The sequence below is a fragment of the Octodon degus genome, unplaced genomic scaffold (genome assembly GCF_000260255.1).
Source record: "Octodon degus isolate 3935 unplaced genomic scaffold, OctDeg1.0 scaffold00017, whole genome shotgun sequence".
In the NCBI taxonomy this organism is placed as follows: Eukaryota; Metazoa; Chordata; class Mammalia; order Rodentia; family Octodontidae; genus Octodon; species Octodon degus.
In genome coordinates, this window is record NW_004524593.1 from 21661675 (window position 1) to 21681911 (window position 20237).

At 51.9% G+C, this 20237-nt stretch overlaps 1 protein-coding gene across 1 annotated transcript in view; it reads left to right on the plus strand.

Moving 5' to 3' along the window:
• Mark1 (microtubule affinity regulating kinase 1) overlaps window positions 1-20237 on the plus strand; it is a 119769-nt gene that overhangs the window by 58890 nt on the left and 40642 nt on the right. Inside the window, exons 2-3 of the mRNA XM_012513738.2 lie at window positions 7183-7386; window positions 8911-8964. Of these exons, the coding sequence (XP_012369192.2) occupies window positions 7183-7386; window positions 8911-8964 (258 nt within the window). The remainder of the gene's footprint in view (window positions 1-7182; window positions 7387-8910; window positions 8965-20237) is intronic.

Sequence of the window (20237 nt, forward strand, 5' to 3'; positions counted from 1 at the left end):
TTGTTCGTGTAGACATGCCTCTGTGTGCCTCGTCTGAATGCTGTTTTGCTGGGTAAGGAATCTGAGGGTTGCACTTGGCATTTCAGATTTCAAATTCACCCCCCCAGGGTGAACACCCTTTGATTTCTGCAGACACCTGGCACCCCCTTCTGACGTGTTTCTTGGAGCTCCTCCCCGCTGTGCCCTGAGACTACACAGAGGACCTGCAGCTGGTTCAAGGCTGTCACTGTCCTCCGTGGCTTCCTTTCTGCCGAGCTCTTCTCTCCCTTTCCCAACACCTTGTTGGCCCTCAGTTCCATCAGTAGGTGCCTTTAGCCGGTCACATTGTCGATTTCTTAGTTCAACTTACCTGCTTTAAGGTGTGCTGGAGTTTGTTCTTAGATGGAAACTAAAAAATGGAGTGTGACTTGGAGACACCACCCTTCTTAACCCTTCACCTCCCTCCGGGCTCGGTCTGCTCTTTGTGCTCTTTGTGGTTTTGTGTTAGTGTCTAGTACTTCACCTAGCAAGTGTATCTGAGCTGGTACAGCGTTAGCCAGATGCAAACAGCTGGCCTGGGAACAGAAGCAGAGCCTCCTGCCCTTCACAGCGATCACTTTGGGAAGCCAGGGTACAGTGGATGTGCTTAGGCTGCCATGGGCTGCCTGGTGTCGAAGGCTCTGACCCCTGGGCACTGCTGTGCACAGGTGGGCCTGGCTGTGTGCCAGGGACAGGGTGGCGGCCGTCCTAGAAGTCCCACGTCTCAGGAGCGTTTGCACTTTCAGTCCCAAGCAATCTTAGGGGCTATCCTGAAACTTTGCAAGAGTTTCCTTCTTGTGTTCGTGCCTCAGGCCTCACAGGCAGACGCCAGGTCCCCAACAATGCCCCAGGCCCCAAGCGTCCTTAGTACACTGACGTAGCCACATCATGCAAGCCGTGTGCCCTCACGGTTGGGTCACTTGGAGAAGGCTTGCTTTCTTGGGTTAGTGTCTTTGGGGCAGTATCACCTTCTCAGGGTGCTCTCAGCCAGAGGTGTCTCCCTCTGAGAAGCTTCCTTGTTCCCTGGGACGTGTGTGTTCCTCCTTGGCAAGCAGTGTTGCAGGCCGCCTTGCCCTGACCGCCCCCTCGGTGCCCAGCCTCGGTGTGGCCTCAGATCACTTCTCTCCTCCAGTGCCATCTTCTCCACCCCAGTATGCCCTGCCCAGGCTCCTCTGTCCCAAGCGTCAGTGGGCACCTGCCCGTCACAGTTCCCTGCTCCCTGCTTGCCGTTTTCCCTGGGTCCTCCAGGGTGCGGGACTGTGCTGTGCACACAGTGGGTCAGGGAGAAGGCATGCGGTGGACGGAGGACGGGAATGGTGCACAGGAGCCTGAGCAAGCACATGCACACGCGTGCGCACGTGTGTGTGTGTATGTGTGTGTGTGTGTGTACCACAGCATGATTTGCGATAGTCTAGTCTCAGAAACAGCCTCTATCAGCTGGAGAGGTAGTTCAGTGGACCAAATGCCTGCTTAGGCAAATGCAAAGACTAGGGTTCGATCCCAGGCACCACATGCTGTGGCCCCACCCCCAGGTGTGCTGAGCCAGCCACAGAGACCAGGCATGGTAGTGCAGGCCTGTAATCCCAGCACTGAGGAGGCTGAAACAGGAAGATCATTAGGAGTCTGAGCTGCATAGGGAGACCGTGTACCAAATATATTTATAAAAAGAAAGAAAGAAAGAGCCTCTGCCCATCAACAGATGAATGGATAAAGAAAATGTATGTCTATCCTAGGAGCACTACTCTGCCATAAAGAAGGATAAACTTTAGTCACAGAAAAATGGAGGCCTTTGAGACAGGAGTGTTAAGCTGTATAAATCAGACGCATAACTTAAATATTGCATGGTTTCTCTTACATGAGAAACTCAAAGTATAAATAAATTAAGAGAACAATAAAAGACATACTAGGAAGGAAGGTGCTAGATCCTTCTCATGGGGCAGGGGATTGAGAGCTGGGGGGGCGGCAGGCAGGGGCAGAACAGCAGCCAGGCACCACCTCCCCACGAGGACGTGGTCACCAGGTATTGCCACTGAGCACAGAGGGGAGAGAAGAGGCACAAGCTGCCTGGGGGCGGGGTCTCTGAGAAACCTTGCCCTTGTCCTTGACCCAGGCCCTTTACGGCCTGCCCTGCGATAGCTGATGGGTGGTGAAAGCGGTAAAAGAAGGGCATGCGAGCCAGCTGGGAAGGCAGCACGTGGAGGAGAGCACGCCTTGCCTACAAATTGTCAGTGATCCGTCCTCGGGGAAGGCTGGAGTTGGGCAGTTAAGACTGTGGCCTGGGTTTGCAGCCTTTCCAGCTGACCTGAGTGCTGTGAGCAGGGTTGTGGAGTGTGGGCCTGGTGCCTGACTTGTGTGCTTTTTGTTGTTCTTATGAGCTCTTATGAAGGTTTAGCTGCCCCAAACTTTAGTCCTCAGGCTACTTTGTGGCTTTATTTTGTCTTTAATTTTTTGAGACAGGGTCTTGTATACAGCGCAGGCTGGCCTTGAACTCAATATGTAGCCCAGGCTGGCCTTGAACTCCAGCAATCCTCCTGCCTCAGCCTCCCGAGTGCTTGGATTACAGGCGTGTGCCACCATGCCTATGACTTTAAAAACACATTCCGGCTAGTACAGCCAGTGAATGAGCTTCCACCAAAGTAAAACACTGAGCGGAGCTTTCTTTTTTCTTACATCAACAGGATAGTTCATCCTGTTTCCTAGAAAACAGGCCACTGTTCCTGTTCCCACAGAAGTCTAGCTCTGTGGCCCACTATACTTCCAGTGTGGCATCAGTAAGGTAATGTCTGTTTGTTTTCATTGTTGTTTTTGCTGCGGTCCAGAGCTGCTTCCTCAGGCCCGTGTGGGCCTGGGACGGCAGCCACGAGGTCAAGGGCCACCGTGGTGCACACTCCCCCGGGGCTCTGACAAGGACCTGAGCGCCCCAGGAAAACCTGCTTGAGCACCTGCAAGAAGATGGCTCTCTGGGCTCGCAGGCGGGAGAACCCTGCTCTCACCTGGGAACTGCAGGCTGGTGACTGTTGGGTGAAGAGCTGGGCCACACCTGCGCTTGCCGTGGCGTTGGTGCCGTGGTGTGGTGCAGGCTGCAGGCAGGCGCCGGTGCAGAGGGAGCCGGGAGCCGCGCTGCTGGGTGGGTGGGCGGCTGGGTGGAAGGTGGAAACCAAACTCAAAAGAGACACTAAGTACGCCAGTGTCACTTGTCTCCTTCAGCCTTCAGGCCGCAGGCGTGCTAAGCTGAAGTCACTGCTGGACCTGGCGTGAGCAGAGGGGAATGCTGCAGGCTCCCGGCAAGGCCCGAGCTCCGCGTGCGGTGGCTGACCCGTGCCCTGTGCGTGCCTCGGCGTCCTGCCACGGGGCCTCTCGATTGACTCTGTGCAACCTAAAGTAAAGATACAGTATTTTGAAATTTTCATTCTGATGAAATGGGGGTACTGGGGAAACCCAGAGCTTTTGTGCTGAGCTATAGCCCCATCTCTCCCCCAGTTATAGTTTGTTTTGAGACAGGATCTTACTAATTCACTAAATTGCACACACGGGCTTGAACTTGTGACCCTCCTGCCTCAGCCTCCCAGAGTGCTAGGATGACAAGGGTATGCCACCACACCACCTCTAATTTGCTGTTTAAGAATCATATGGTATATTGATATGAATTGGATAATACAACCTTGTTTAATGTTGAGAGTTAGAGCTTTTAAAAACCAAAAATCAACCAGAAATAATTTAGCTCTGAATGCCACAATTCCTTGTGTTACCTGAGGGCGAGGCCAGCGGCAGTCAGTGGAGCTTGGGAAGCACACACACCAGAATCCCTCGGGGACCCCTCCGCTGCGCCACGCCTGCTGCTGAGGATGAGCACAGCCGAGGGGCCAGCCCTACCCTGCTCACCAACACCCAGGGTTCCGCTTGACTCCCCCTTTTCCTCCCCACTCTGCTAGAACTTGGATGTGTCTGGTAAGAATGCCTGTCACTCATAAGGGGCTTCCGTGACTCACCTCTCATTTTATCTGAACTTCACAGTGCTGGGAAAAGGGCAGGGCTGCAGCTCAGCGTGGAGCACTTGCCTTGCAAAATCAGCCAGCAACAGCAGGGGCAGGCTTGGGCACCAGCTGACATCGCTGTAGCAGCCATTGTCATCTCTCCCGGTATCGTGCTGGGTTAGTCCACTCCGGTTGTTGAGGTCAGGCCTTGTTTGTTGGTTTCTTAAGCCTTCTTAGTTTTGGCTGGACAGAGGCTTGGAAGTAGACATTCTCAGAGGAGTGCCTGCGGTCCTGGGAGCTCGCTCTCGTGTTCTCTCTGGCTTCCTTCATGCCTGGCTCAGAAGCTCCGCGTGCTCTGCACGTCGTGCAGCCTCTTCCTCCTCAGTGCTCTGCTCTGCAGGAGCATTTGTGCTGGAGGACGCGTGGGCAGCCAGGCCTTGAGTCTCGGGTGCGTGGATCCTGTGTTTCTTACTTTCCCTGTTTAAGGGCTTTCTGACAACATAACATCATCTTTGGAGAGACTGAAAGGTTTTTGATTCTTCTAGCTCTTTGGGGCCCCAGGTGGAGAGGCACAGTAGTCAGTCAAACCAGCTCTCTCCTTTTTATTTTTTACAAGAACCAAGTTGAGACACTCAGATTGGTGTCCACAGCGCGATCCAGAACAGATTTGTTCATCCTTCCCCCCAGTTCTCCTTGCCCTGTGACGGATGCCCCTTACGTGGTTGCAGGCACACTGGGCCGGGAGTCAGGACCCCTGCTCTGTGGGGAAACCTGTCTAGTTCCTACCACTCATGTGGACCACATAGCCTTCCAGGCTTCACGCAGAGGGTCAGCAGCAACTTTTGTGACCATACACTTCCGGCAGGAATTATGTTCACGCTCGTCCACTTCATCAGTTCCGGCAGCCACTGGCTGGGAAAGATGTTCCGCTTCCTCCTGGAGCCACGGATTGCTCTCCAGGGGCCACATAAGAACAGTCCAGCTTCTGCTTGGCGGGTCACGTGGCGCTTTTCTGTCATGCCTGATTGTAAGAGAGCAGGTGGGAACACAGCAGGCCTCTTGCACGCTTGCCGTGGGCTCTCATGCTGTTCCTTTCAGCTCGTTCTACTGGCCAGAGAGAATCACACGACTACTGAAAGGGTGGGCGCGCTGGCCCACCTGAGACCAAGGGCAGCTCTCCAGCGCGTCCTGCTGTCATGCGCAGCGCGGCTCTGGGCAGCCAGGCCCCTCTCCACGCGGCGCCAGGAGTCTCCAGACTCCGTCCACTTAGCTCGTTGGCACTGAGTGCCCTCTTTTGCATAGCATTTTATTGGGTTACGGGGCTTTTAGGAGCTTTAGATCTGCAGCGCAGCCGACCGTGGACAGGTACTTAGAAGTGGTGTGATGGTTTTCAGGGTAAAAGTGCTTACGGGATATAAAGGCTGTGGAAGCAGGGAAGAGCAATCAATTCTGCTGTGTGGGAAGACGTAGAAACCTTTGTGGAGGAGGAGAGTCCTATTAGATCCCCAAGGGCGGATGAGTCTGCATTCTCTGCCGAAGGGACTGGTCCTGTCTGCAGGCGCTCCAATAGCCGAGCGAGTGCAAGTGGCCTTCTCTCGTTTGTGCCAGAGGTACCCGAGTCACGAGTAACTTCGCACTCTCTCCCTTCCTTATCCGTTGCAATTGTCCTCAGACCTTGGAATGCACCCACGTCACCGGGAGGGCTAGGGAACAGACTGCACCCTTCCTGGGGGCTTCTCCTAATCAGTCTGGAATGGACCGGACCGAGAGCTGTCCTGCACGGTTCCCAGATGTCTGGTTTGTTGTTTTTTTTTTTTTTTTTTGCGGAACCGGGGATTGAACTCAGGCCCTTGCCCTTGCCAGGGAAGCACTTATTCCCCCAGCTGTCCGGAGGTGGTGTGCTGAGAGCCACGGATGTGCTCCTTGTCCCTGTGTACCGAGCACTGCAGGGTGGCCGACACAGAAGGAGAAGGCACATTCCTGCCCTGACATGGCCTAGGGAAGAACGCAGGGCCAGGCGAGTAAATGCGTGCTGCCGGGACAGGGAGAGGCTCTGCGCTACCCACTGCCCGGAGCAGGGCTGCCTCTGAGGACAGGGAGCTGTCTCAGAACGAGAAAATCCCTCATCCTGAGTGAGTTAAAGCAAAAAAAAAAAAAAAAATTCTATATCATGAAGAATCAGAAAGTAGCAACAAACAGAAAAGTGAGCGTGAATCACGCTTAGCACGGGACTAGTAAATAGACTGATTTTTCAAGTTGCTTTTAGGAAATTTCTGATCAACCTATTTTAGGCAGGCTTTTGCTCATACAGGTTAGAACAACTCGAATTTGAATTAGCTTATGAATAAATGATAGCCTTTCCTTTGCTAATTGGTTCTACTCATTTTTAGCTGTTTTTTTTTTAATGAAGTCAGAGAAAGATGTATATTGTGTGTGTGTGTGTGTGTGTGTGTGTGTGTGTGTGTGTTTAACAAAAGCTGTGAAGGATTTCGCAGAAGAGGCAGGAACAGTGAGAGCTGGGGACAGGTTGGCTCGGCCTGAGCGTGAGCCCACGTGCTGAGTGCATCCATGAGCAGGGAGCTGTGTACTGTGCGTATCAGCTCGCGTGAGGGTGGGATAGTGGTTCTGCCTCAGAGGGCAAAAGCCAGCCTGGAGCAGCTCCGGACCTTGGACCCAGGTGGGGCTTGGCCTGCCTGGAGGAGCTGGTGAGGACTGGCCTTGGGGACACTGGGAGCAGGCGCCTGGTTGGTCCATTGGTCAGGCTCTGTGCCCAGCACACGAGGCACATAGACGCCAACCCTGCCGCCAGCTGGGCTGATCTCGAGGAATGCTGGGCTGTTGTGGAGGTGAAGACATCCTGTCCTGCTGAGGCGTCAGTCCTAGACTGTGCAGCCCCTCCCGTAAAGGGGTAACACCCTTCAGGAAGCAGCAGGACAACCGACTGTCTCTCACTTTCTTTTCAGAATCAAAGTGTTTGGTACCTCAGTTCACAAACTCAGTTTTCTCCATGATTCTGCTTCCAAACTGAACCTGAATCCATCTTAGATGAGAACTGAACCCAATTTCCCCATAAGCTCAATATTGAACCTGACAATTGAATTTGAATCGCTTCTCGCCCAACTCATCTTGCAACCAAATTGTGTTTTTGTAGTGCAGCTCAATTAACAGTGAAATCTGTGCCTTTCCTTAGCATACCTCCGTGGATGAGTACACCGAGCCCCACGTCCCGCCGACCAAGTCGAGCAGCAGGCAGAACATCCCCCGGTGCAGAAACTCCATCACGTCAGCGCCTGACGAGCAGCCTCACATTGGAAATTACCGTTTACAGAAGACGATTGGGAAGGGGAACTTTGCCAAGGTGAAGCTGGCCAGGCACGTGCTCACAGGCAGGGAGGTAAGTGTCCACAGCCCCTGTCACCTGGGCTTCTCGTGTCCTTTGAGAAAGCATTCTTCATAGTTGATGGTGGGGAATAAGCAACAGGTATGGTGCCGTCAGTGCCCGGAACACGTGACTGGGCCGCCGGCAGAAGGCCTGTTTAGTGGTGCAAAAGCTGCCCTTCCAGCGTTCAGGGAGGAGTCCTCCTGACGTGCTGATGTCCCTTAACATGTGTTTTCCTTGGGCTTCCGTCTCCTTACTTGAACTTTGTGAACACTTCTTATCTTGCTACTCTGTCCCAGGAACAAGCTCAGGATAAGTTCTAGTTTATTACTGAATAAAGTGTGTTAGAGATTAAAAGGCAGAAAGATCACTCGCATTTGGTTTCACTTATGTACTTGGTGCAGGGTCTCGCTTCGCAGCTTGCACGCATAGTGATCCTCCTGTTTCCGGCCTCCCCAGCGCTGGAATTACAGGCGTGTGCCCCGGGGCAGGGCCAGTGCAGCATGCAGGACTGGGGATAGAACCCTGGTCCCTGCGCTTGCCAAAGCAGGCGCTTAGTCCGCTGAGCTGTCTTGCCGGTCCTTCCATTTTTAATGTTCAGCAGCACATTAAGAGATGAGGTGATAAGAGAATTGGCAAGAGAATTAGATTCTAAAATCCTGTTTTAAATAATCTGCACTCACACAGCAACACTGTGCCTAACTGCACATGCGTGTGCAGTCATGCCTCGATTCCGGAACACTTGCCCGTGAGCAGTGTCGGGCACAAGCAGAGGCGTCTTGCAGAGTTCTGTGTGTTTGTGAGCAGGGTATAAGATGACAAACCCGGCCACAGTCATCTTTCACACACATGTGGGAGCGTGCCCATCTTTTTCAGAATCATGGAAGCCCACCCTGTATGTTTATGTTCATAGATTGGAGTTAAAGACTTCATTTAAATAAACATTCAGTATTTTGCATTATTTAATATTTATTGGACCTGATTAGGACATTGTTTTAAAATGCTTTTCATTGGGTCTTCTCTTTGTTGTACATCATACCGTTGTCATCTCTGGCTGAATTTAGCCCCTTCCGAACCATTCGGACGTGAGCAGCTGCTCAGACGCGCCTGCTTTAGGCAGAGCCCTTGGGGTGTGCAGATCCCCGCGTCAGTCAGTCTGCGACAGGGAAGCTTGGGATCCAGTTACTCTTCCTGAGTAATTACTTTATTAACATAATTTTTAAATAATTGAAAGTTTATGAACCACCCTCCCCACATTTGTTGCTTATCATGGGTAAAGAGATTAAAATACAGGGTGATTTTTATATTAAAGGAAGAGTCCGAAAGAGCAGAGGCCGGTCTCAGCGGCTGGGGCTCGGACGTTGGAGATAGCTCAGGAGTCCACGCAAGCTGCCAGCTTATCAAAACGTGACCGTCCAGTTGTGTAAATGCTCAGAGTTAAACTGAATGTAATTAGGAATGAAACAAAAGATTTTTCCTTCTGTTTTTATTCATTAAAATATATAGCCTCAAATATAGTTTAATGGTTCTGTTTTTTAGGTTGCCGTGAAAATAATAGACAAAACTCAGCTAAATCCTACCAGTCTACAAAAGGTATTTAATTAATTTCGTAAGTAATTAGAATGTGCTTGTTATTAATGTGCAATGTTATGTGAAGTCAGCCACATGGAACCCTTCCGTAGATACAGCGCTGCGCTTCGTCTGTGTACAGATTTGGGCACAATCCGAAGCGGAGCTCACGACCAGTCAGACAGCTGTTAGCAAAACGCCTGCTCAGGCTGTGTCGCTTCCCTGCGCGCTCAGGACCGGAAGTGTTTCAGATTTCAGAGACTTTTATTAGAGTTTGGACATCTCGTAATGTATGCACCATCTGAGAGGAGTGTGCCTTTTCTAATTAGGTAGGATAAATCTTTGTGTCAAATATTTTGGAGTAGGCAGGATTCTTCTTAGTGAAAAACCAAGTCATGAATTAGCACTGTCCGGAGGCCGTTTCTTTTCACGTCCTCTCTTGGCCTCTCTTCCTGCGTAAGAACTCATCTGCGGCGGCGGCGCTGTAGGCCATAGGAATGTTTCCACAAAGAGCAGAAACTGAAAACAACCGAAAAGAAAGTCCGGCATGGATGTCCCAGGAAGTGGAGCTTTTCTGCTTCATTAATTGTTTCAGTGGGAAGATGTTCTCATATCCACATTTTAGTACCTTAAATATGAAGCAAGTATTTTGGTGTTTAAAGCTTAGTTTGTATATAGTGAGAGATACATTATGATTTTAAAGAATAAATAGGATCAGAGTCACATATGTAAATGTGACATAAAGGACCAGATTTCTAAACTGAGAGATCTCATATGAAAATTTTAATATGGTATGTTTAGCTGCATCTGCCGTAATTCTAACATTAGATTAAAAATTTGGGTTGGTGGTATGAAACCTCAATTTTCTTGGCTCTTTGCTGGGTAACTTGGTGTATTTTTGTATATTTCTCTTTAGAGATCTCTGTATTCTCTTGAATTTTTCTTTTCAATCTGACGACCAACGTAACTTCTCCGGCCCCTTCCCAGGGCTTGAGGCACCCGGGAGGGCGGCGGGGGGCACTGTGCCCCGGGGGGCCTCTGCGCAGCTTTGCCTGTCTGCAAGCGGGGCGACGGGCCTTCCATTACTGCACAGATGCACCCCAGCTGGCTGGAAGACCGGCCCTAGGCCAGCCTTTCTCGGGAAGAGACCACGGCGTGTCATCTCACATTCACAGAATAGGATGAAGCCAGCAAACCTTCCATGTTCTCAGTGCCCCCTGCCGCCCTCCCGGGTACCTCGAGCCCTGGGAAGGGGCCGGCTCCTGACTGTCCCCAGCTCTGCGTGTGACCCACCTCGGCTGGGCACCTTCCTGGGTCAGGCCCCGCAGCCCTGCACTGGCAGAAGCAGCGACTTTGAGCGCTGTGCAGAACTTCTCAGTGGGGTCCCAGGAGTGTAATCCCGACCCCCACGTTATCTCTCACAAGGGCCCACAGAAGGTCATAGAGTGATAGATTTGCTTCTTGAAAGAGAGAACGTGATACTGAGTGTTGCTTTGTCTTAATCACTGAAAGATTTGCCTGGCCTGTGGATGATTAATCGTTTCTGTTAAGAATTGTGCTAATCTTCACAGACAAAATGTGACTTTTCCAAATAGTCGTATGAAGATTGGTGCTCTAACCTGTGACTATAAAAGTGAAGGATGGATTGAGAGTCGGTAAACGTAGCTGGTGTGCCATGTGTGTGTTACTGTTTTTAAATGCTTTATGTTCATAGATATGCTGTCCGTCAAAAAGTTTTTTTAGGGAAAACTGGATGAGGACTTGCCCCGGTCTCGCGGGTGGCGTTCAGCGTTCCCCAGCTGGTCAGGAGAGTTGCAGTCAGTCGCTCTGCTCCGTAAAGGAGTGGAACACAGGAAATCCTCCTGTTTTTCTAGGCACTGTCAGTTGTCTTACAGACAGAAATAGTAAGCTGCCTCCGTGAGACGCTCCCCATGTTACGCTCCCTTCAGAGATTTTCGGTTAAATTTTGTTCAGGTTTGATGTGTTTAAACTGACCCACCCTTGTCTCTGTGTATAACACAGGGACTATTGCCTTCTTACACGAACATCAGCGATAGATAAAAGAATCTAATTTTGAGATGCCAACTGTTTAAAACTAGTAAGATGGAAAGTTCTTAAAATAGCACTTTTTTAAAATAAAGCTGGCTTTAACTTTCAAGGTGAGATTCCGTCCTCCAGGATCCCTCTGAACGTGGACAGAGCTGCTCCTGCACGGCTGGCCGGCCCGCGCGAGTCCCCGCGTCTCCAGCGCCAGCTCCCCCCTCTTCTCACTGTCTCCCTGTGCACCACCCGTGCACGGGCGAGTTCGGTGCTTACCGTGCTGTGACACATTCCCAGCTTGCGCTGAGGGGCGGCAGCGCCGCAGTGGCTTACGGAGTGGCCCAGTGGGTAATGGAACCCAAACATGATGAGCACCACCTGGCGTGGGGTGCTGCAGGACGGGGAGCTCGTGACGCCGTGTGAGAGGTATCTGGCAGGAGCCGGCATGCAGAGACTGTCTGCAGCTGACCTCCTAAAATTGGGCTTTGGTGCACGAGTGTCAGTGCCCCACCGGCTGAACTGCTGTGTGCTCAGGGGATGCCCAGCGGCGGTTGCCAAGCTGTTCATGCTGCCCAGAGTGCCCACAGCATCATCTCCGTCGTGCGTGAACACTGGGTCACCCAAGGCAGAGAGCAGGTGTGATCCCAGGAGCCACACGCAGAGCTCAGCTGCCCTTAGCTGATAGCCCCGCATCGAGTGGGAAAACCAGTCCCGAAGGCTGTGGCACCTACTTCAGCCCGGCAGGGAGTGTGCCGGGCGCATTGCTGAGCAGATTTGTGCGTGGGTGTGTGCTGAGGCGTCTGCGGCTCCCCTTGTGCGTGCTTCAGAGCACGGCGGACCTCAGCTGAGCGGAGCGACCTACATGCTGAGTGGTTCTTTCCTACAGTCCTTGTCGTGTTTGTGTGTGTGTGTGTGTGTGTGTGTGTGTGTGTGTGTGTGTGTAGGAAGAGTTGTGTCCAGTTCTTATGAAGGTCAGTGAAAACCCAGGTGATGGAAGGGCAGTACTTTGTCGGCGGCAGCGATGAAGTCACTGTGGGGTTTGCTGCTGCCGCCTCCCCCCACCACGCCTCCCTTCTCTCCTCACTTGCTTTATTTATGGTGTTCTCCATAATGCTGCTAGCCAATGCGGTTATACAGGTGCTAGAGCCTCGTCTCTGCCCCCTCCATGGAATTCATGGTCGCCAACAAGCATCTGTCTTGATTTATTTTTGAATACAATACTAAAACTAACCATTAGGGCCGGCCAGATAGCTCGGCAGGCTAAAGCACCAGCTTCGGCCGAGTGCAGTGGCCATGGTTCGATACCCGGGCCTGCTGTGCCAGCCCCACTCCCGGGGTATGCTGCGACAGTGAGGAGACTGGGCGTGTTGGTGTGCACCTCTAATCCCCATGCTTGGGACTTGTCCAGCCCAGTCTTTGGGGACAAGTGTCTCAGAGAGGCCAGATCCCTGCCGAGTGTTTCTGGGATGACCTGGATCGTCACCTAGTACTTATTTGTAGCCAACCTCCTGGCTGGGCCACGCTGTGGGTCCCAAGTCCCTACCCGAGGTGCCACCGTGGGTACAGTGCACTCCTCCGAGCTGTCCCCACCCGGTGAACCACATGGAGGGACGCAGTTGTAGTACTTTGCTCCCCTGACCCAGGAGACAGACACGGAGTGTAGCCTAACAGCCAGTAGCAGGGGCTCGCGTTGGCAGCAGCAGAGGAGCCCAGAGCCTCTGGCTCGTCCTCCTTTATTCGCCCAGCCATGGCGCTAGCAGTTAGAGGACGAGGTGCGTCTCCCTCCCGCAGCCCGTTATCGCCCGTGCAGGCGAGCAGCTTCCGCCTGCGCTCACAGGAGCATCAGGCCTTCGCCTTCCTCCGGTCACCATGCTCGTTCTTCCCCTGATCATCCTTTATTCCAACTTTTTTTTTTAACTTAATAGCAATAAAAAACAAAAAAGAAGATGAAGAAGAAATATCAAGATGAGAAGTGTGCATTGTCTTCTGGTCCAGGCTAACTATCACTGAATAGATATGTTTGCTCATTAATTCGTAATCCAACAAATATTGATGAAACGACCGTGTGTCCAGGTACCTCCCCTGCTCTGGCTGGCTTTCCTCTGCTGTTTCCTTGCAGTGGGCTGATTATCTTTCTCTGCCCACTGCAAGTTGGAGTTTTGGAGGGCTTGTTCCTGGACTTCCCCTCCTGGGTCCTCCGGCAGCCTCAGATGTAGCCGTGGCTTAAGTCACCTGGAAGCACGCTCCCGGGTTTCTTGTTCAGCTCAGACCCCAGATTTGCTTGTGCTCTTCCCTGACACCCCATGCTTGTTGTCTCCCAAGCCGGCCTGTGACCCCTGCCCTCCCTGAAGACCCCACACCAGCTGCCCTTCTGGGCCTTGTCAGCGACACTGTGCCCAAGCTGTCTGTGACAGAAACCGCAGGACTGTTGCTCACTTCCTGTGTCTGCGTACAGGAGGTTGAGCCCAGCGCCTCTGCGTGGCGCTACCTTCCCAACCACACCTCTGCACGTTTCAATTCTAAGACAAGCGTCACTGTGACACTGAGTCCCCACGCTGGGCTGAGGCTTGCAGTCCTCCTGCCTCCGCCTCCCAGAGTGCCTCAGGCATGTGCTGTGTGCCCAGCTCTCGGGCCCTCCCCGCTCCCCTTCTCTCCACACTCGCCACCTAACACCCTTGAATCCTGTGGGTTTTCTCACCCATCTTTTTAGAGCTCTTGCTTTTAGGTCTCCATCCTGACCGCTGTGCGCAGTGCCCCGTCATTCCTCCCTTCTCTACCCCATTCCTGCTAACTAATTTTCTGTGTCTACTCTGCATTCTTCCAAGCGTGCATTCACACACGCAGCTTAACAGATCACAGAGGAGGCAAGATTGTAACACACACGCCATGCTAAAAATCACCTCGGAGTCACACTTTCAGAGAAACCGTTCCTGTCCTCTAGAACAATGTGAAATCCTATTATTCTTTCTAAAATCAACCGCTCATATCTAGGATTATTCATAAATAATCACGTTAGTTTCTCTTCTGGTTTTAGTTTCAGTTTGTCAGTAGTTTTTTCTTTTTGTTTTTGATGTTTTGTTTTGACATCAGTATTGTGCCTCCAACTCTAAAACCTGCTATTATACACACTTGGCTGCTGCTGGCGGGAAAGCATACACCAGTGCTGCGTTGCGGGAGCACTTGTGGGAGGCAGACGGAAGAGGCTGGGAGCATTTCAGTCACCTGTGAATTTTCGACTGCCCATCTGGCTGCCTCACGAGGCGCGATCTCACTTGGCCATGTTGAGAATCCGGCTTGCGTTTCTTTCCAAGCTGCATAGCTCGCTGATAAGTGGAAGCAGGCTATTTTTAATTTTGGGTGGGGATTCAAAATGTCTTTTTCATTTTATAAATGGCTTTCTCAGGAGATTATTGATTGAAATAAAATGCTTCAGGGCCAGCAGTATAGCTCAGCGGACTAAGCAGCCGCTTAGGTAAATGCAGGGGCCAGGCTTCGATTCCTGGCGCCGCGTGCCACGCTGGCCCTGCCCCCAGGCGCTGAGCCTGTAGTGGAGTCGGCGTGCAGTGGTGCACGCCTGTAGCCCCAGCACTAGGGAGGCAGGAGTCAGGAGGATCACCATGAGTTGGAGCTGTGTAGTGTGACCCTGTGCCGAAAACAAAACAAAATATAACAAAACAACCTTTAAAAAAGAAATAAGTTGTTTCATTTCTAGGGTTTTCTTTAAAAAACAAAGCATGACAAACGCTTGCAACTCCATATGCCATTTCTTGGCTCCTTTCCTATTTCTTCCCACCTAAAAACAACTATTATTCTCACTCCGATTTTTCAGAAATATTTCACCTGTGTTGTCTAAACATGAGATACAGCGTGTGCATTTTTTTCAGCTACCTGTCTGTCCACGACTTGCTTTTTCCCTTACCATTGTCTTCTAGTTGTCCTTGCGCCAGCTGTGCAGTCTGGTTCGTTCACTGTCACCACTGCTGCTGTGTCCCCAGTGGGATTAGGCCACCCCCAAGCCACTGTCCCTCGGAAGCCCACAGCCAGTGCGTGCTAGGTTGGCATGACTTTGAGTCTCTCTTCGTGTCCTCATTGGGTCACTTCCTGTCTCTGCTTCTGCACACTCTGTTGCAGGCTGTGTGGCTTTTGCGACCTGCGACGGGGGTGCTGATGGGAGAGCACACACCCCTCGCCTTTGCTGGTGACCTCAGGTGCCCTCCAGGCGCTGGCTCCCTGCTGCTTCAGCCTCCTTGGAGACTCACTGTTGCCCCATGTTCTTATCAACACTTTATATTTTAAGATTTTTTTTTTTTTTGCTATCCTATGGGTATGAAAGTATATCTAGTTTGAATTTGAATTTAAACAATATCTAATGAGAATGCCATATTTTCAAATATATTTGAAAGGTTACTATCTTCTCTGTGAAGTTATTTCAGTTATATTTACTGAGCACCAACTTGTACTGGAAGTTTACAAGCTCATAGGAGAGGCTCAATATAGCATTGATGCCAGTTTGTAAGAGGTTAAGATTCCTAAATATATTTAACAATGAAGACAAAATTCAGAACTGTGTAGTTCATTTGAAGAATATTTCCTTCTGTCTCTTTGAAATGAAAAATTGCGTGTAGGTTAAGTTTAGGAAGTGATGCTGACCATTCATCTTACCTCTTCAGCTGGGCATAGTTGAAAAAATGATGTAACTATGTTCAGATCTCTGTCTCTACTGCTGTTTCATGCAGAGAAGTTGGCTTATGTTTTTACAGTGCTACTGTTCATAATTTTATAAGATATTTGATATCCCACTGAATGGCTGAGGGCTAAAACAGAAGGGACATGACAAGCCTAAAAATTAAAAAGTCCAGACTTTAATCTTTCGGATTCTCTTACTTAGTCGAGGAGTAGGCGCTGTCCTCCTGCGTGGGAGCGTCCAGAGGAGGCCCTGCAGCCCACTGAGAGTCACCTGTAGCGTGAAGCGGCGCTCACACCCCAGCAATGGCCTTAGCCTGCTGTCAGAGGCAGAATTTTTATGAGACTTAGATAAAGGCGAAGGAGGGCTCCTGTCCCTCCTGAAATTCAAATCATAGCAAAATACTTGCAGAGCCAGGAAGGGCAGGCACTGTGTGGTCCCCTCCTGCACAGCTGGCTTCCTGTGTGCTCCCTGCACTGCCCCAGCGTCTGACGCTGCCAGCAGCTCGCTAACCCTAGCCTCAGTCCTACCCAGGAAGGGCCGAAGGAAAGGCGACTCTCCGGAAGACTGAGGCTTGCTCTGCAGCCCCCGTTGTCTGGGCAGCCAGGGACCCAGGAAGAGGCCACAGAGGTCTGGGTGTGGCTGCCACCAGGCCTCCCCTCACTCTGCTCCCTATTTAACATGCAGCTCAACAGACATTGGCCTGCCTTCCCTCCTAGCTCCCCACAGCGTGGGGCGGGGAGCCTGCAAGACAGCAGGGAGCGTGGCTCGCTGGCCAGACTAGCGGACACCAAACCAGCAGCGTCACCACATCATCATTTGAAAGTGAGAAGGGAAATGCCAGCCGGAGGTTGGAAGCTGGCGTGGGCCTGCTGCCCTCAGAAGCACACGCTTCCCCACTGTGCTGGACCGCAGTCCTGGGTCCCTGAGGTTCTGGCGCCGCCCTCCAGGGTCCAGGCAGCTTTGTGTCCTTCCTGCCTGTGCACCTCTGCAGGGAGCTGCTGAGACACGGCCCGGACTCCTGCGAGCTGGCTGCCGCTCTCCCTGCCCCAGGCTCGCTTCCTTGATGGAGCATGCCTGGACACGAGCTTCAGGGTCTCTTCCCGTCGGCCAGCAGGGTACAGCGGTGTGGGCAGGCCGCCTTTCACTGTTACCTGTGGGTTGCCCTGCCTCTGTGCGCAGTAGGAAACAACCGTTAAAACCTGAAGTCTCCATGCTAGAAGTCCCGGGTTGCGGCCCTGGTCAGCCTGCGAGTCCCACGAGGCCTGAGGCGGCCTCACTCCTTGTGAGGACCCCAGGGGACACCAGCATTGGTCAGAGGGGAGGCACACAGGCAGTGCAGGAGGGAGCCCTAGTCCTCAGCTTCGGCCTGTCTGTCGGGGTGAGAGGGCTGATCTGTCTGTGGCTCAGGACATCCACCTGCTTCCAGGCAGGCTCCCCTCCGTGACCTGAGGGACGCCTGGATCAAGGCCTCCCCTCCCTGAGATCCAGGAGGATAGAACGGCCGTGGCTGCTGGTGGCCAACCTGGCATGTGACTCACTAGAGTCACCAGGTAGCTTGGAGGTGGGAATAGGCTCCTCAAAAATTGACTTTATGTGCTGCCGAAGCGAGCACTCAAAAATCGACTGTAAAAGAACTTTTTTTTTTTTTTTTGCGGAACTGAGGATTGAACTCAGATCCTTGGCGTTTGCCAGTCAAGTGCTTATCCTACTGAGCCATCTCCCCGGTCCCTAAAAGAACTTTGAAAATGAAGAACTTGATGAAAGCATGAGTAGGGACCTGGACAGACGCCCCGCTGGGGCGGTGCAGGGAGCCAGTGAGACCCCGAGAAGGTGCTTCGCTCACACGCTAGGGCAGGTGCAGTGAGGCATTCCCCAGCCACAGGACAGCATAAAGGAGTTGAAAACTCATGCGCACTCCAAAGCCCGGACACAAATGTTGACAGCAGATGATTCATAACTATAAAACCTGGGAGCAGCCAGGCTGTCTTCCATTAAGCAAGCTGATGAATAAGAGCTGATGAAGGTGCATGCCCATAGGGGACAGACTTGCCAGGTGACTTAGCAAGCCGCCAAAAGACTCAGAGGCCCCTGAGATGCATATTCCTGAGCAAAGGCAGCCCAGCTGGGAAGGCCCTGGCCTGCGAGCTGAGCTGGGGAGACGCTAGGACCGTGGGGGCAGCAGCCACCACTCTGGCAGGACCGGGGGTAAGCAGGAGGTGGGCAGGCTGCTGGTAGCACAGTGGAGCTGTTCAATATGGTGCGAGTGGGGCTGCGTGTCGCCGTCCATTTGTGCAAATGCATCCACCCAGCAGTGACTCCAGTGGCAGCTGTGGGCATGAGGGCAGGTGGGGACCCAGTGCTGCTCGCTGACTCTGACAACAGCACCACTTTGGCTTGGAGTTTTGAAGGGGTGGGTGGTGTGCTGGGCAGGGCAGGGCACGCAGCTAGCCGGGGCCCTGTACTTTGTGCTCATTTCCAGCAGTGTAAACTGCTCTAAAACATGAAGCTCTGTGTGTGTGTGTGTGTGTGTGTGTGTGTGTGTGTAAAACACCATCCTCACCTTTGCTGGTTTCCATATCTGAGAAAGGCAGTGGCTGGCCCCCTGTTCATGGTCAGCGGCACCCGACAGCCACAGCCAGTTGGTCTTCAAACCTGTGAGCCCCAGTCAGGCGGTCGGGAGTCCAGAGCACCCAGGCCTCCCGGGAGTGGAGGCCGCTGCTCTGGGTCAGAGGAGTCAGTGAAACCACCGGGCCTGGGAGTCCTAACCTGCCCTTAGGGTTGCAGGCCCTCAGGGTGGAGCAGCTCAGGCCCAGGCAGGGTGCTCAAATTTCTTCTACGCTGGGCCCTCAAATGCAGGGTGAGGTGGAGGATCAGCAGTTTGGCAAGCCCTAGCGAGACTGAAGCCGGGGCTGCCCCACGCAGTGCTTGGTTCTCGATACCTGCTTTAGGGAAGCATCTCGGCCGCATTCACCGTAGCCCAGTTCACGTTGGTTTTCAGCGGAAGGAGCTCAAGCATCCGCCGCAGGGCAGTTGTAAGCCACGGTTTCTTTAGAGTGCGGCAGAGTGAACCAGATCTCTGTGTGAAAGGGCGCGGAGTGAATGAGAAAGGTTAGGAGGAGATAGCGTGACTCCACTCATCCAAGGTTTAAAGCACAGAGAGTAACAAGTAATAACACACAGAAGAATTGTAAGAGCAAGTGCGAAGGGGCGTCCCGGCCTTGGGTCGGGCTCATCTCTAGGCCAAGAAGAAAGGAAGGAGATGGGATAGGTCCAGATTGTGAGTGCTGTGGTCAGTGCCGACAGTGCTTTATGGAAACATAATGATTAACTAAAATTTGTGATTTTTCTTTAAAAGAGAATAAAAACAATAAAAATGACACAAAATTTCAAAACAAGGTGATAAAAAGTTAAAAGTGGTTGTTATATTGTGTATTGTTGTCTTCAAAGTAGTTGTTCAGATTACCAGATAGAGGCATGAACAATTGATCACTTAGGCACTAACTGTTCCTTTCAGTAAACCAATAAAGAAGAGTAGTACAGTCATGGTAGCTATCATATATTTTACCTTCCTTGTTTCTTTGTTTCCTTTCCCTGGTTCCAGTTGTTCTTTCCTTTTGAGGAGTTTCTTTCCCTTTCACAATATCTTTTGTACCTTTTGGATTTTATTTACTCTTTCAGTTTCTTACACTAAGGAGACAATGTGATGTTTGCACTAAAGATTAGATAAAAAGATATGATACTTCTACACACGTAAGGCTTTTATAAGTAAATGGATGCAGCTAGAGACCACACTCATAAGTGAGCTAAATCAGATCTGCATGCGTTGTGCCTAAAATTAAAAAATGCACATGTAACATTCTCATGCAGAGTACTGCCTTGGTCTGTCCAGCTCGGTAGAGTCAGAGGTTCTGTGTTGAGTTTTGTGCTTTCTCCAGATTTGAAAGTTTCTAACCCTAGAGTAAGGAAAAGAGCATTCCAGTCTGACAGGGATGTATTATCCCCAGCCCTGGGAGAAGGACTTCAGAGAAGGTGCTGAGTGGCTGGCGTGCAGTCCACCCGGGAACAACGGCGTCCTGAGAGACTGCAGAGGCGCAGGGCTCGATGCTTGGGGCTGGCCACGCACGTGAGGAGCAGAGACTTCTTGCTGGTGGCTGGGGAGGTCGCCAGTCTGGCGCAGGAAATCAAGTGTTGGGCTTGAATTTCCGTGAGCTTACCAAGTGAAAATATTGGGAGGCTGGTGCCTAGGCGAAAACTTACATAACAGAGAGTTGAGGCCTGGAATCGCAGAGGCCTGTGCATCTGTCAGCTTTCCTGTCCCTGAAAACGTGGTACCTGACACCACAGCTTAATGGAGAAGAGCTTCAATTTGGCTCCCATTTCAGGGGATTCAGGCCAGGCCAGCTGGCTCCCAGGCAGACACAGCCTGGTGGGACACCATGATGGCCTCAAGCCATGACAGACAGGAGGCAGAGGGAAGGGAGGAGCCAGGGACAAGACGCACCCTTCTAGGTCACATTCCAGGGACCATATCCAGCCAGGCCCCACCTCCTTACAGCACATGAATGAGTCC